The following is a 15,967-nucleotide window of genomic DNA, read 5'->3' as shown; positions in this document are numbered from 1 at the left end:
GGAATCGCGTGTTCTCTTTCTCCTCTCCCCTTTTTTCTCTCCCTCCCCTCTGCATCATCTTTAACTGGAGGTGAATTACCCTCCCCCTGAGCCCAGGCTTGGCAAACAGCACCGGGACAGATCAGACATCCTGAGCCTCGCTCTGGGATATCCTCCTCTCCACTGCCCGCTCCCAGGCCGATTCCCAGCAGTGAACTGTCCGGCTGTGGGCACAGGCGGGGCTGGAGGGGGTGTGGAAGATGGTGCTGAGCAATCCTGGTTGTTTTAAAATCACAACTAAGCTCTCCAGGTTCCAGACTGAGCTCGTTTGGATTTGTGAGCAAGGTGTGGATCTAGAGGAACACTTGTTGGGAAGAGGAAGGAAAGCAAATGACTCCCCGTGTTTTTTGGAGTGTTTGGGATGTGCAGGGGGAGTGGAAGGAGAAAAGTGGGGAGGAATTGCTGGAGACCTGTGGGGATTGCTGGGGGTGGGGGCTCCTCAAATACAGGGGTCTGCAACAGGAGCTGGGAAGCTGCTGAGCAGGCTCAGCTGGAGCAGGGAACTCCAGGATGCGCTGCTGCCATCTCGATGCCGGTGTGTCCCAGGCAGGAGATGCTCTGACAGCCTCAAATAGAAGTGGGACATCCCTTTGGGCAGGGCCCCAGGGGGCATTCGAGGGGTTAAAGGTGGCAGATTCCAACGGGGACGAGCAGTGAAACCAATCCAAAAGGTGACCTGAGAGGAGCTGGCATAGCTGCAGGTAGAGGCTGAGGAGCAGCAGAGGCAGCAGAGTGTGGGGCACAGCGTGAGCTGAGGGAGGGCTGTTCAATCCCCCTCTCCCCACACACCCTGCACAGGGAGAGAGCACCAGAAACCTCCGCAAGTCTCACACCTTCCTCTGCCACAGCTCATCACGGGGGGAACCACATCCCTCTCCCAACAGCCAACCCCCCCCCCCCCCCCCCCCCCCCCCCCCCCCCCCCCCCCCCCCCCCCCCCCCCCCCCCCCCCCCCCCCCCCCCCCCCCCCCCCCCCCCCCCCCCCCCCCCCCCCCCCCCCCCCCCCCCCCCCACGAACCCTGCCAGGTGCTCAGTCCCAGACCCTTCCTTTGGGAGCAAAGTTTCCTGCTTTGCAAACGCCCTCGGGTTCCCAGCCCTCCTCTCGAGCGATGCTGCGGTCAATAACTCACCAGGAGGCTGCTATTCTCCCTCCGCTTCCCACCCTCCCACTCCTCCCGGGAGCTCCGCATTCATGCCTTTTCGGCCCTCCCTCGGCAGCGAGCGAGGAATAAAGCGGCGCTGGCTGAGCACGACGCAGGCTGTGCTAGGATGCTGGGAGCCAGCGAGGGAAGCCTGAATCACCGGCACCTCAAGGTGGGAGTGAGAGATTTGGGCTGGGAGAAAGGGACGACATCACACGTGCTGCTCCCCCAGGAGTCAGGTGCTCCCAGCCAGCTGGCAGTCGCTGGGAATTGGGCAGCTCGGATCCTTTCTGCGCCTTTAAAGACGGAGCGATGGGGAGAAGAGGAGGGGCCGGTGGGAGCGCAGAGGGATGCAGCCTGAGGGCTCTGAGCTGGAGCCGAGGCTGAGGGATGCTGTCAGGGACTCGTTCCTCTTGGAGAAACTCCTGGAGGAGCATCCCTAGTGGGATCCCATGGAGATGGAGAAACGCTCAGCCCAGAAATGACTGAAAATTAAGCTGGAAAGGCTCAGCTGGGCACCATATGGGACAGTGGAGTCACTGGCCCCAGATGGGGAGGATTCCAGTGCTTCTTCTGGCATCAGCTGGGAGGGAGCCCCTGAGGTCCCTGGGATCACACTGGTTTGTCCCCATTTGTTAGAGGCACAAGCGGCAGAGCTGGATTTGTCATCTTTATTCCAGGTCCTTCTCTTTCCCTCATTCCCCATCCTGCTCTCACCGCCCCAGATCCCGGGGACCTGCCCACCGCAGGGGTCCCGTGCTGCTGGGCACCTGCCTGGGGGCTCAATGGCTTCAGCTTTGTGCCTTGGAGCAGCTTGTAAGCCCTCCCTGAGCTGGGGTGTTGCTTCGCTCATCCAGTGAACACTCCCAGGAAGGATGGGTGACCACCCTGGAAGTGTTGAGAGGAAGGAGGGGAGGGTGGGGGCTCTGGTGGGGCCCATGGGTGATGTCCAGTGTCGTCAAGGTGACCTTGTGTATTTGGGAGAGGCAAACCAGGTCCAATTTACTTACACATGGGGTTGAGGGGTGTCACAATGATCCTTGGTGCTCCCGAGCCAGGAAAACAGCAAGGAGGGAGCATTCAGGGACCCAGGAAAACCTCTGGGGTGGAAGATCCAGGTCCTGCGTGAGTCTTCACCTTTTGTTTCTGGGACAGTGGGATGTTTGTGTGCTGGTTCTGTGGGTTTCAGTACAGAAAAGCCCCTTCCCAGCCTCTCTGCTCTGAGTGCAGGAGCTAATTCAGGTGTTGGTTTGGACTTTTGGGAAATGCTGGGAATGAGCAGCGTCTGGGCACTCTCTGATGCCTCCTGGGAAGAGGTGAGCTGGGAGAAGACTGGACTTGATGATCTAAGAGGTCTTTTCCGACCTTTTTGATGATTCTTTGGGGTGACTGTCCCCGTTTCACAGCGATTTACGGATCAAGCCCAAGGTGACAGATCCCGGGAGAGTCGCTCCCGGCCCTTTGCAGCCCAGCCCGGCTCAGCCTTCCCGCGGTGTCACACTGACCCCAACCCACCGCCACGGTGCCCGTGATGCTGATGTGGGTCCCCGAGGGGAATGCCCGGCTGGGGGGCTGTGCCGGTGGGCACAGGGGGTGGGACCCCGGGCCGGGAGGTGGCGGGGCCACCCCAGTGGGGGCGGGAGGGGGACGCGGAGCCCGGGGCAGACGGAAACGTTTAGATAGCGGGTGTTCATCCCGCGGCGGGGCTGGGCGGCAGCGGCGCCTGGGGAGCGCTGCGGGGCTCTGCGGGGCCGCTAATGGGCCGAGTCCATTTCAGCGGGATGACGCCACTTGGGTAAAGCGTTAAGAGCTCCGGGAAGGCAGCGCAGAGCGAGGGGGAGCGCGATGCTCCCGGGCAGCGCCAGGTCCCTCCCTCCTCCCTCCATCCCTCCTCCTCCTCCTCCCTCCTCCCAGCCTCCCGTTCCCACCGAGCGCGGGGGCCCCCCCGCCGCTCCCGCTGCCCGCGGCGCGGGGCTCGGCTGCGGGGCCGGGGCTGCCCCGCTCGCCGCCCCGGGGCTGCCCCCGCCGCGCTCGCTCTCCGCGGGCGGATGGACCGGCGGCAGCGGCGGCGGCAGCGCGGTGAGTCCGCCCGGCGCGGACACGCGTGGGCTGCGGGACGGCGGCGGAACGCGGCGCGGGTGGGCTGCGCGGCGGGGGGACACGCGCGGGACGAGGGGGGCGAGGGGTCCTGATCACTCGTGAGCGGTGGGGATGGAGGGTCCTGGACACGCGTGGGGTGTTTGCTGAAGGGACGCGGGGTCCCTCGGATGCGCAGGGGCTGCGAGTGTGCAACGAAGCAGAGGTTCCGTGCGGTGGGGGATTGGGTTCCTGGACGCGCGTGGGGTGTGCGTGGTGAGGCTGGGTGCGGGTCAGAGTCACGCGTGGGTTGTCCTGCACACGAACGGGCTGCGGGCACAACGGTGCTCACAGGTCTTGGAGATGTGCGGGCTGTGTGAGTGGAGAGACTGCGGGACAGGTCCGGGTCCGAGCCCTGCATGGACTGCGTGCCGAGTGGGGCTGGGGGCTCAGCCTCTCCACATCATCCAGCTCCTCCCCGCAGCACCCAGACAGGGCAAGAGGGTCCCTTTTCTCCCACCAGGCGCCCTGAGCCGCTCGCCCCCGGCTCGCATCCACCTCCAGCCTGTAAATCATTTGCTTTTACGATCCCTCCTCTGGCCCATTATCACACGAACTTTATATGTTTGGGGCTGGTGGCGGCCATAAAGCTGGCCCTGTTTCCGGGGCTGGCATGCCCACCGGGCAGGCAGGGGGTGAGGAGCAGGAGGAGGCTGTGGGGACGCTGCCCCGGGCCCCCCCAGCAGGGCAGGTAGGCAGGGAGGGGTGCAGCGGAGCCCCGGGGATGCTCGGCCCAGTGGGGCTGGGATATGGACTGTTTGCAACCCTGGGATCAGGCTGGAGCAGGGAGGGCTGGGAGCGAGTGGGACTCACTGGGCTATCATGGGCTGGGGAAGGAAGAAGAAGTGGGGTTCCATCTCCAATCATTAAGTCCCTGTGGAGGACCCACAGATCCTCTGGGTTCCTGGAGGGACATTTGCCTCCCTCCAGCCAGTGAGTCTGGGTCCATGTCTGCCCCTGCACGTGGGAATCACAGGTTCTGGGGGTGCTCCCAGGATCTGTCTTTCCCGGGATGCTGTGTCCCAGCCCTGAGCCCAGATCCTGATTGTCCGGCGCTGCACAGCGGACGGGCAGCTCCTCTCTCTGCCCATGTCCCCAGGGCTCGGTTCCTCCTCACAGCGTCCCCCACACCCAAGCCTGGCTCAGGGGTCTCCTCTTGTCTCCTGAGCGCGAGGTGTTGCAGAGAACTGGGGACACCTGTACCGGCTCAGCCCTTTGGCTGCTCTTTATCTCCCAGCCCGGCTGGCTCTGGCACAGCGGGACCCTCCGCTGCCTCTGTCTCTCCCTTCGTGTCCCCCCGAGGTTCGAGCCCCCCAGGACCCTCACAGGGGTCTGTGTGGCCGTGTCTGAATGCCCAGGTACTGCCACAGCCCAGGTGAGCAGGGATGGATACCCAGGTGGGAGCAGCTGCTCCCCGTGTGAAAACCAGCATGGTGCTTTGAATGATCCCCCTCCGTGATGGGATCTGGGCACGAGGGACGTGAGAATGCGCCAGGGCTTCTGTCTGCTCTGCTCTGTGTGGTCCCAGCTGCAGACTGATATTCAGGGGTCTGGGGGACTTCAGGTCACCAGCCTGTGCTTTAGTCAGACCTTCCCAGGTGAGGAGCTCGGTGGCAGCAGGTGACAGCTCGCAAGAGCTTTGCCTCTGGTCTGTTCCCATCGTGGCCGGGTGCTCACAAACCTGCCCCGGGTCAGCCGTGCCCTCCTAATTCACCTTGGTATTGCTGGGAAAGAAGAGGGGTGTCCAAATCGCTTTCCTGGGAGAGCGACTCCTCACTGTGTGCCTCTCCCTGGATGGGGGATCACGTGGAGCAGATGGGCTCCGCGTGCAGGAAAACCCCAAATTTGAGCCGATCAGTCACTTTTTCTTTCCGGGGAGGGGGATGGGAGAGACCAGATCTTGCTTGAACAGCCAAAGTAAGTTGCCTTTGCTTTTCCCTGCTCCTCAAGGTCAGCCGAGCTAATGAAAATCAATCTTCCCTCTGCCTCTCTCTGCTGCATGAGCAGATTCTACCTGTGGCCCCTTCACCTACTTGAAAGCGGCGGCTGCCGCGGCCGCCCCGTCCTGCTGACCGTGGGCAGCACCGGAGGAAGCTTCCTCCTGGAACAGCGTCTTCCTGCGGGGCCGTGTCACTGAGGGATCACTCCTTTGATCTGCCAGAGGAGAATGTCCTGGGGAAGCTGGCTGTGCACGGGAAGCGGGTGTTCAGTATGGAAATCTGGGCTGGAAGAGCTGGGGGAGAGCTCGTGGCTGGGCTCTGGCATGAAACAAGTGGTGTCCGTTCTCGGGGAGCTCCAGGGTAGCTCCAGGCGGCAGCAGGGGGAGGTTTGTGTCTGTCTCCCTCCCTCCCTCCCAAGCGCCAGGAGCAGTCTGGGTGGCAGCCCCGTGCCCACCTGCCCCTCTCCTCTCCCAGCCCCGTGGAGGGTTCACCCCGATGCTGGTGGTGAAATCTGGCAGACAAGGGCTTGGTGACGGAGCTGATGCCGTGGGATCGAACCTGCCAGGAAGGGGAGCTATGGGACATGGAGGTCCCCCCTGCCCAGTCCCACATCCCTCAGCGGTGCTGACACCCCTGGACGCAGCGGGTTCTGCTGCCAGCGCTGCCGGCTCGGGAAGTGCCATTTCCTGCAAACAACAGCCAAGGGCATGGCAGCAGGGTGAGGGGCAGGATGGGGCTTGCCTGCTGCCAAGGCTGCATTCCCTCGTCTCTCTGCCGGGGTTAAAGGGAAACCTGCCCTTCTCGGTGCTCCTGATGGGGGCAAATTGGACATCCCGGGCTGTGGATGGGATAACAGGATGCTGCAGTCCACCAGGACTCAGAGTCTGTGGGATAGTCCTGCCTGCTGACATTTGTTGCAATTGGTTGCAATTTCATCCCTGGAAGTGCTCAAAGAATGTGTGAATGTGGCACTTGGGGACATGGTTCAGTGGTGAACGTGGTGGTGGTGCTGGGTTGAGGGTTGGACTTGATGATCTTAGAGGGATTTTCCAACCTTAATGATTCCATGATTCCATTATTCTAATTTGTCAATGCTGCTGCCTAAAATTAATTCTGTTCACATCCCCCATCCCAGTGCTCCTGGGCTGTGCAGGGAATGGTAGTAGGAGGCTGCTCAGGGTGTGTTGGGAACCCCAAACCTTCTCTGAGGGTGATGACATTCCCAGTCCTATCATGCCTCTGGATAAGTCACCACTTCCCATTTCCCCTCCTCTAGAGAGGGCCAGGGTTCCTCCCTGGGGAAGGAGAGGGAGGTGCTGGGGAAGGGTGGAAAATCCTCTGGAATGACATGAGAGGCTCAAAAGCGTGGGGAGACACTGTGCCTGCTGGGTTTGAGGGGCAGATCCGAGTGCCCTTTGCCCTTTGGATGCATCCAGCCCAGGTGTTCCCAGGAGCAAAAGCACTCTGGATCTGATTGCTGAAAATCCTTTCATTCTGAGCTCTCCAGCCAGTGTTTGCCTATTGGATTGGTCTAGTGGAAGGTGTCCCTGCCCATGGTAAGGGCTTGGAACAGGAAGAGCTTTAAGGTCCCTTCCAACCCAAACCGGTCTAGGATTAGATGAATGGATCTGTTATTAAATGTAACAGGAGTATTTTCTCTCTTCCCTCCCCGTCCTTTAGGATTTTTAGATGTGCCCTGATGCCACAGGGTCTCCTGGCTCCTGGAAATGCAGCTCTCTTCCAGTGTGGCTGAACTCAGCTGTGACGAGACGATGGACCCACCCGCTGAGGACTTCCAGCAGGTCCTGTCCATCGACCAAATCCGCTCCATCCGTGCCAGCAACAACTACGTGGAGAGACCAGCTGTCTGCTTCCAGCAAGCCCGCTCCAATCCCTCCCTGGCCCAGCCACCGCACAAGCAGGAGTGGTCCCAGGACCGCCTGGTGTCTTCCACCTTCCAGGACCTGCACCGCAGCCACAGCCAACAGCACCAGATGCCGCCTTTGCAGCCACACCTGAGCCATTCCAGCACGGCCAGCTCGGTCTCCCAAAGCACCACCGCCTCCGACCAGCGCCTCCTGAGCAGCCTGACGCCCTCCCACTCCGGGCACTCCCTCATCCGGACGCAGCCCCGCGCCGGCGACCTGAAGGCAGAGGAGTCGCCGCTGAAGGGGGGCTCGGAGAAGCCCACCCTGCACAGCGGCCACCTCTTCATCTGCGAGGAGTGCGGGCGCTGCAAGTGCGCCCGGTGCACGGCCGCCCGCAGCCTGCCCTCCTGCTGGCTCTGCAACCAGCGCTGCCTCTGCTCCCCCGAGAGCCTCCTCGACTACGGGACCTGCCTCTGCTGCGTCAAGGGGCTCTTCTACCACTGCTCCACCGACGACGAGGACACCTGCGCCGACGACCCCTGCTCCTGCGGGCCGGGGTCCTGCTGCGCCCGCTGGGCTGCCATGAGCTTCCTCTCCCTCCTCATGCCCTGCCTCTGCTGCTACTTTCCCACCCTGGGGTGCCTCAAACTTTGCCAGCGGGGTTATGACGGCCTCAAACGACCCGGCTGCCGCTGCCAGAGCCACACCAACACGGTCTGCAGGAAGATCTCCTCGTCCAGCGGCACGCCGTTCCCCAAAACGCTGGACAAGCCGGTATGACCGTCCCGGCGAGGAGAAGCAGGCTTTGCTCCTCTTCCTCCCACTTCTCCTCCTCCTCCGCCTCCTCCTCCTCCTCTCTCCTCCATCCCCCTCCTCCCTTGGCTCCCTCCACACTGCAGTGCTCCCCCTTGCCCACTATCACCTTCTGGGAATGAGACGGGTGAGCTGAGGGTCCCCCAGGCACCGTGACACCCTGGCTGGGTGGCCGGGGGAGAGCTGGGGGTAACAGTGGTTTTGCACGTGGGAGAGGGACAGGAGAGGCAGAGCGAGCTGTGGGTGCCCTCCCTGGCTGTAGCCCATGGGGAAAGGTGACCCAGAGGGTCTCTGGGACTCTGCCCCCATGGGAAGGGTGCCCAGCGGGTCCTCAGGACTCTGGTCTCAGCAGGTTTAGGAGCTGCCACACAGTGTGGTCCTTCTCCACGGGGGAAAGAGGCAGGTCAGTGCATCCCCTGTGCAAGAGCCCCCCGGGAGCCAGACCACCTCCTCTCACTCTCACTCCCTCTCCAGCACTTTCAGTGGGTGGCCTTTCTCCTCTCAGGAGGTCCCCTTTCCCCGAGGGGCTGGAGTGCCATGGGGTCTCACCGGTGGCAGCGCCTTCCCTGCAGGCTTGGGAGCTGTTGGGAGAAGTGAGCAAGCTCCAAAATGAGGTGGCACCGTGTTTTTCTGTCTCAAAGAGGAAGGGAAGGTGTGGGAAGCTTTAGAAACCTTCTGGCAGGGGAAGGAGCTATCGGAGGCAGCCCAGCCCACTCGCTCCTGCCCGAGTGTAGTGAGGGAAAGGTCCCCTCTGGGATTTGGCTGAGAACAAGGAGCTGGTTGGAAATTGCCATTCATTTCTCCAGGCCTTGGAGGGCTGCCTGGGGTGGGAGCTGCCGCCTGGCTCCATCCCACCACCGAGCAGATGCCGCAGGCACCAGCTCCGTGCTTGAATCCCGATCTGGTACCTTCCACCAGCACTGAATTCACTTTAAAAAAAACCCGTGGCAAAGCCAACTGTCAGCAACCACTGCTCCGGGGACTCCCCAGCAGGGGCTTCTGTCACCCTGCTTTGGGCTGGGGGACACGGACAGCACGAGGGGGTGTCAGAACTGGGGACCCCGACCTTCCCTCCCTGCAGATGTTCCCTTGGAGTCCTCACCCTGCTGAGGGTTCAGCAACCGGGAACGGGTCTGGACCAAGCCCTGGGGCTGGGCCATCTGCAGAGCAGACGGACACCCGAATCCAGGTCAGGGCTTCGTGTTCCCTTGCTGGGATGATAATAAGCCCAACTGGTTGTTGTGATTGGAGGGCTCCTCCTGGTCCTGGGCCCAGCCCCATCTCCACACGGCGCCAGCTCCTCGTTGTGACCCCACAGGGAAGTCTGGAGCTGGGATGGTGGCCTGGAGCTCAGCTCTGCCTGCCCATCTCTCCTCTGAGGTGTGTGAGCACAGAGAGAAGCGAGTGGTTCTCCTGGACAAATACATGCAGCACATCCCCTGGCTTCCCCAAGGCCCTGCATCCAGGGCTCGTCCACCGCCTCCTCCCAGCCACCTCTTTCCGTAGAGTTCTGTGGATCTATTTTTGTACATATAAATATAACGTTAGGATGGGTAGGTCTCTTACTAATAATATTCATGATACTGCTGTGAACGGTGCCAGGTGCAAGGTTTGGCTTCCTGGTACACTTGCACATGCTGGAAAAGATGATTTCCCAGTCTGTTTGTTGCTAGTCCGAGACCCTCAGTTCCTAGATTGTTGGGAGAGGGGGAAAGGGCAGGGGTAGGGATTGTCCAGGAGGGTCTGCTCTGCAGTGAGGGGGTGGCATTCAGTGCTCGCTGTGGGGGGAGGCAGAGGTGGGCTCTTCACGGTGGGATTCCTGTTTCCATCCATTTGCTATCTGAAAACCATGGAGGATGCAAGCTCCCTCTGTCGCAGGGAAAAGCGGATCCAGGGAGTGATTCATCCCATTTGGAAGCATTATTCATGAATTTCTGCGCTGGCAGTGCCTCGCTCCCTTGACTCAAATGGCACCCAAACACTGAACCTGAGGTTCCCCGTGGAAGTGGGGGGGATGAATCCCGTTCCTGGTGGGAAGTTTGTACCTGGACAATGTTATGGACACGAGCGAAATCCTCGCCCTGATTTCACCCAGATCCTGAGGAGTGACATGGAAAGATCTGGCCAAAGATGGACAGCCCGCTTCCCTAAACTGGAGAGATCTCAGGATGATGCTCTGGGATGCAGAAGGATCTCCTGGCATTGGGAAAGAAGAGGACCCCACATCCCCTGAGGCCAGCCCTGAAATCTGGAATCATTTGGATTTTAAAACCATGACCTTCTCAGAGGACGCCCTGTAGGAGTGTGAACCCCCCTAAGATCAGGCTGTGTGGCAGCAGAAATTAAATATATTGCAAAAGTATTTTTCCCTATGCCAGTAATTTCTTGGCTCCCTCCTTCCAAGCCATGCTAGGGAGAGGGGCTTCCACCAAGAGGCACCTTCCTTTGGAAGGCTTGGTTCACTCTTCTGTCGGTGCTGATTAAAGTCCTTCTTCCTAGAAAACAGAAAATATGTTTAGGGAAAAAAGGTCCCTTTTCACTGCGGATTGGAGGAACTGTCTCCCTTGAATGAGAATGTGAAACAGTTCATTGAAACTTTTTAAAGAGAACTAATGAACAGAATTTTCCAACTTGCTCTACTTTGATTTTTTTTTTTCCTCCTCCTTTTTAAACGGATCCCACTCGTAAATTTAGTTACCACCTCTGTATCTTTGCAATTCATTGCTTCCTCTCCTGATGGTGGAATGACTCAACATGTGAAGCTTCATCATTTTCACGGCCTCCCAAGTCATGCAAGTGCGGGGTGACCTCCCCCAGGTGCTGGAGCTGGAGGATGAGGAGATGGCTATCCACGGATCAGCTCCCCGGAGCCAGCTTTGCTTGGCACGACTCTCGCAGCACATTTACCTTCAGGAATTGGTGGGAGGCCAGGACGCCTGCCAGGAGCCTTCCACCTAATGGGCTTTTTCTGGGTCAGTGCAGAAGCCCCATTTCCACCAGGGAATGGTGCCACAGCCTGGGTGAGAATGAGGAGCGTGGCCAGGGCTCTGGAATGTCTCATCTCCAAGAAATGACAAACCTGTGAGATATATTTTGTGAAATACTGGGCACTTAGGAAGGGAGGAATTTAAAAGCCATGTAGATGTGGCACTTGGGGACAAGGTTTAGTGGTGGGCTTGGCAGCGCTGGGGGATGGTTGGACTCAGCAGTCTTTGAGGGCTTTTCCAACTTAAATGATTCCATGATTCTTCAAACTGGGGAGGAGGAGAGCCCTAGATGGGCACGGAGGGCTGTCAGACCAGCTTTGGCTCAACTTGCTACATGCAGGACTTGCACAGGCTGCAGGAATTCGGAGCTGTTGGTCTCTGTCCCGCTCGCGGGGGCTGGTGGCTTCACCTGGGTTACTGCTTCCCTCTCCATCTGGAGTCCTCAGCACACTCCCCTTCCTTGCTTTCAGCACACAGGAGAAGTTGGGATGTGCCAAAAGCTGTCCAAAGGAGACCAGCTCTGGTTCACTGAGCTCATCTGCTGTGGGGAAAGCTGTGGGCAGCCTCGTATTCTTCCCCTGAGCTTCTGCTAACATCTTCTGACCAGATCCATCCTGCTCCCTCCCCACCTCTGGCTGCCAGACGGTTTGGTTTGCCTGCAGAGAGGACTCTGGTTCTGGTTGGGGTTGTGAGCCCCTTTCCTGCCCCACCCTCAGTGAGTCAGATCACATCTGCTCTGGGTGTTTGTTTGCAGCTGCTTGTCCCGGCACTTGGGGTTTCTCTCTGTCCTGACGTGTCTTTTTTGGTTTTCTTTTGGGAGAGTCACATGTCCAGCCCTCTGCTCTCCCACGGGGACAGATCTGCTTTGCGAGGGAACATTCCTGTGCTCTGTGTCTCTGCTGGTTGTGGGGTCCTTTGCCAGGGAACGTGCAGGGCTGTGGGCAGATGTAGACATGGAAAGAGATTCAGGTGCCAAAGGAGCAGGAGGCAGGAGCTGCTGAGCAGGACCTGAGCTCCCCCGGCTCCTCTCCCCATCCGAACCTCCAAAGCTCCATCCACACGAGAAGTTCTGCTGGAGTTTGTTCCTGGCTTCCCTTACTCCCGCTGCCTTCCTTCCCCACTGGCAAATCAGTCCCAGCACAGGTGAGGAGGGGCCATGGGAACCAGGCTGGAGTCTCCCTCCCATCCCAGCTCCTGAACTCTCCTGGTGGAGGGGCAGGAGTGGTCCTTGATAGAGAGGGATGAGCCAGGGATGAGGAGAGCTGCTGTGGGATTTGCACAGGGATTGGCACTGTGCCCCAAACTCGCCATTCCCAGCACCCCTGAATTAACATTCACTCTGTCTCTGGCCTTTGGGTGTTTTGAGGCTGGAAAAAGCTGGGAGATCTTCAGGTAGTGGAAGGTCTGATATTTGTGATCAGCAGGTGATAAGGGCTGTACCCCCATCCCAAAACCCATCCTCGGTCTTTACCAGAATCCAGCTCAGGCTTGTCTCCTCCCCGGAGCCCGTGGAGCCCAGGCCTGCAGGATGCTCACAGCAGCTGGACACACCTGGTGCAGGTGGGCCAAACCTGAGCTGGGACCTCTTGGGGCTCAGCCTGCTTGGGGGAGATTGCCCCGTGAACATTGGGAGCTCTTGCAAACTCCCTCCCAGAGTCAGGCTGGGAGCTTGTGCAGGTGGGATCCGTTCTGCTTGGGGTGGCGTTGCAGGAGAATCCCCTGAGGGGAGAATCCAGGGTGTCCAGTCCTTGGAGGGGACTGCAGGCAGCAGAGGGATGTTGGGTGGATGGGAAGAGCTCACACACCTCTGTGGGGCAGAGGGGAAGCAGGGTGAGGTTTCTTGATGTGTCTTTCTCCTGCTGCACCCCAAAAGGCTTCAACATGAGCTGGACCAAACCCACCCCCGCCCCGGAGAGCTGGGCCCTGGGAGAGGAGGGGTCTCAGCCCGCTGTCCTGAGGTGTGTGGTCATCCCGGAGCTGGTCCCCACCCTCCCTGCAGAGCCCCTGTCCCCCTTTCCCCTCCCTCTCCCTCCCCATTCCCATCCGTTCCCTCGGGATGCTCCGCCTCCTCCCGCCTCCCCAGGTGTCCTCAGCACAAAGTTCTCCTTGGAAGATGCATCACCCTGGGCTTCACAGGAGAGTCTCCTTACCTGGAACTGAAGGCTCTGATCCTGTGTTTATGGGTACACAAATGTTCTGTACAGCGTGTAAAGATCCCTCCCCCTGCTCTCTCCACTCGGGCTCCTTTCTATAAGGTATAATATATGTTTATAACCCGATGACTGGTTTTTTTGACAATACTCTTGTACCTTTTAAGAGAAAAAAAAATAAAAAAACCAAAGTATTTATTTGAAAAGTTTATTTTAAAAGATAAGGAAAAAAAAAAATAACCTATTTATTTTACTGCACCCTCTTCTGTTTGGTTTCCTTCTCTTGCAAAGCTGATAACTGTTACAGAACCACTGCTGAGATGAAAGAAGTGATTCTATGGTGGCTTCACAAGCCCACTTAGAGCAACTATTCAATAAAAATATATATTAATTTTGAACGTGGTCTCATTCCTGTCTCCGTGGTGGCTGGGGCATGGCCCAGGCTCTCTGCTGGGGGGTACAGGGAGGCTGGGCTGGCACTGACATTTGAGGGGACCATTTTTAGCTCCATGAGGGTTCGCTTGGGAGATTTCTCCTGATGTTCAAACCTCGAAAATCTCAGCATGGGCTTCCCTGCTGGGGCTGTCCCCGATCCTTGAGGAAGGGCTGGCTCCTGTGGCAAAGGGCAGGAGCAAAGGGGGAGGGACTGAGGCAAGAATTTCCTGAGACTGGGGGGTCTCAGTCCCTCCAAAAATTCCCACACGTTCCCAAAGGCTCTCCTTCTGCCAGAAGAGAGGGGGTGATGCTACAGGGCGATGGACAGGAGGAGCTGCAGATGGGACCTGGCTGTCTCTTCCCACCAGTTGCAGAAGGCACCTTGGAGGTGGGTTTAGCCCAAAAAAGGAAGAATCTGGGCCACAGCACCAGCAGTTACTGGGTCAGGCTGGTGCCTCTTCTCTCTCTCTGCACATCACAGGCCAGTCATTCACAAATTGCTGTAGGTACAGAGCCCAGACACTTCTTCTTGGCTTGAGGGTTTGTTGTTCACCTAAAGCTCTTCTCTCACAAAGCTGGTGGATCTTTACTCAAGCACTTCCAGAGGTTGAACTTCTTTCAGGTGGATTTGGTGGCTGATGAATCCCATGGTTAGTGGCACCTCCCTTATTCCTATTTAATTTGTTGGCTCCAGCTTCTCCCCCTTGGCTCCAGCTGAACCTGTCTCCTTTAGCTGCAAGAGTCCTTTCCTAGGATGGTTTCCCTGGGCTAGATCTGTGCTCCAGAGCCCTCCTGACCTCTGTGCATAATGAAAACCACAGATTCCCTGTGTCTCTCACCATAAAGCCTTTTTCCAGGCTGTTTCCCTGGTTTGGAGCCCTGTCTGTGGCGTCGCTGGTATCGGAGCTCGCTTTCCAAAAACTGTTCCAGTGCCTCAGCCCCAGCATCCAGGATCTGCCTCAGGGCTCTGGAGCACAGATGTGAGTCCAATCCCTGCTGTGACTCACTCTTCCCCCGCTTTTCAAACAAAAGATGGATCCGGGCCATTTGTCACCCATTGGCTCTTTCCGGTGCCAAAGTCCCTCTTTTTTGGACACAGCCAACCAAGTTTCATTCCCCGATGTGCAGCCTTCTGTTAACTGTGTTAGAGCCCTTTTGGTGTGTATGGTACCAGCTTCCCAAGCCTTCCCTGTCCTCAGCAGCTCGTGCCACCAAATCTTCTGCCACGTCCCGCTCTCCATCCCCAGTGGTCCTGTGGAGGAAGGCTCAGGAGCTGAGCTGTGCCGTGAGATCAGCAGAGCAGCACAGGTGATCTGAAATGGATGGTAATTGCTTGCTTTAGACATTTTCCTTCTGTGTAAAGAATGTCGTGATGGCCCCAGAAATGACAAAAGGTGACAGTGATTGGGCCTTTTCCTGAGGTTGGGGTGATTCTTTAAACTTGCACAGCCGTTTTTTCTGCTTTGCGTCCCTGTGAAGATCAGGGAGACACTCCCCAGGTTCAAGCATCCCAGGGCACCTGCACCATCCCGTGGTTGCCCCCAGGTGAGCTGGTGGCAGCACCAGGTCACAGCCATGGAGCTGAACCACCTTGAGGGTTTAGCCTAGAACAAGGACCCACTTTTTCTTGGCTGTCACGGATGTTGTTCAGAGCTGGAACACCCCGCTCTGTGCTGTCCTGGGACCTCATGGCCCGAGCAAGCTCAGCTCCATAAAACCCTGCCTTAGAGGTGGACAAGGCTTTCCAGAAGCAGATTTCCACCTTTGTGGTGTTGAAATCTTCCCTTGCCCAGAGCAAACAAAGTCAGACGAAGCTCAGACCCCCCTGAGGATGTCCAGGTGTGATCCAGCCCTTTGCCTATGCAGAGCATCCCTCGGCAGCCTGGGAAAGCGCCTGGCGGGCTCCAGGAGAGCAAGGGTAGGTGTTTGCAGTCGAGAGGTTGTCTGTCTAGACAGGAGAGAGAGAGAGAAGCCCTCTTAAGGAGTCATTCATCTCTTCCTAAGATGGCTAAATAGGTCAGATGACTCATGCCCTGAAAGTGCCTATTTCTCTCCGCTGACTACAAAGAGGGAAGGAGCTCCCGACGGCCCCTCTGTGCCTCAGACATCTGAGGGGGGCAGATCTGAACCTGGCTGTCGTGGTGGTTCCACGGGCCAGGGAATTCACGTCTCCCAGCATCCCCAGTGCTGTTTCGTCAGTGAAGGTGATGAGGAGACTATTAATTGAACCCCAGGTGGTTTTTGACTCATGCTGAAGGTGATGTGCATGTAGGAACCCAGGCAGAGATGGGCAGGAGCAGGCAGAGGGTCAAATCTAGTCCCCTGTTATTACCAGAGGCTGTGGCAACCACGGGTCAGGAGTTTGGGCTGGAGTGATTTGCAGAATTGCTTCTCCACCACCAGAAACACTTCCTTGCTTGGCCATGGCCTTCCTCATGTGGGGTTGAGGGCACCTGAC

The 15,967-nt window shown here is 58.4% G+C and overlaps 1 protein-coding gene across 3 annotated transcripts; it reads left to right on the top strand.

Annotated features, from left to right (window-relative positions):
- The first annotated feature begins 1,145 nt into the window (after positions 1–1,145).
- Positions 1,146–10,302, top strand: SPRY3 (sprouty RTK signaling antagonist 3). 3 transcript variants are annotated; one of them, XM_027893161.1, is made up of 2 exons: positions 1,146–1,352; positions 6,937–10,302. In XM_027893161.1, exon 2 carries the CDS (start codon positions 6,984–6,986, stop codon positions 7,902–7,904), a length of 921 nt encoding a protein of 306 aa, XP_027748962.1. In that variant the 5' UTR covers positions 1,146–1,352; positions 6,937–6,983; the 3' UTR covers positions 7,905–10,302. The 3 variants fall into 3 exon arrangements, with proteins under 3 accessions (XP_027748962.1, XP_027748961.1, XP_027748963.1); XM_027893160.1 differs by lacking the exon at positions 1,146–1,352 and adding an exon at positions 3,217–3,259; XM_027893162.1 differs by lacking the exon at positions 1,146–1,352 and adding an exon at positions 5,448–5,642.
- Positions 10,303–15,967: the final 5,665 nt, after the last annotated feature.

Source organism: Empidonax traillii, unplaced genomic scaffold (assembly GCF_003031625.1).
Source record: "Empidonax traillii isolate 1590-97213 ecotype Southwest subspecies unplaced genomic scaffold, ASM303162v1 scaffold383:size710549, whole genome shotgun sequence".
NCBI lineage: Eukaryota > Metazoa > Chordata > Aves > Passeriformes > Tyrannidae > Empidonax > Empidonax traillii.
Note: the sequence above shows the minus strand (reverse complement) of the source record. Positions and strands in the feature narration are given on the sequence as shown.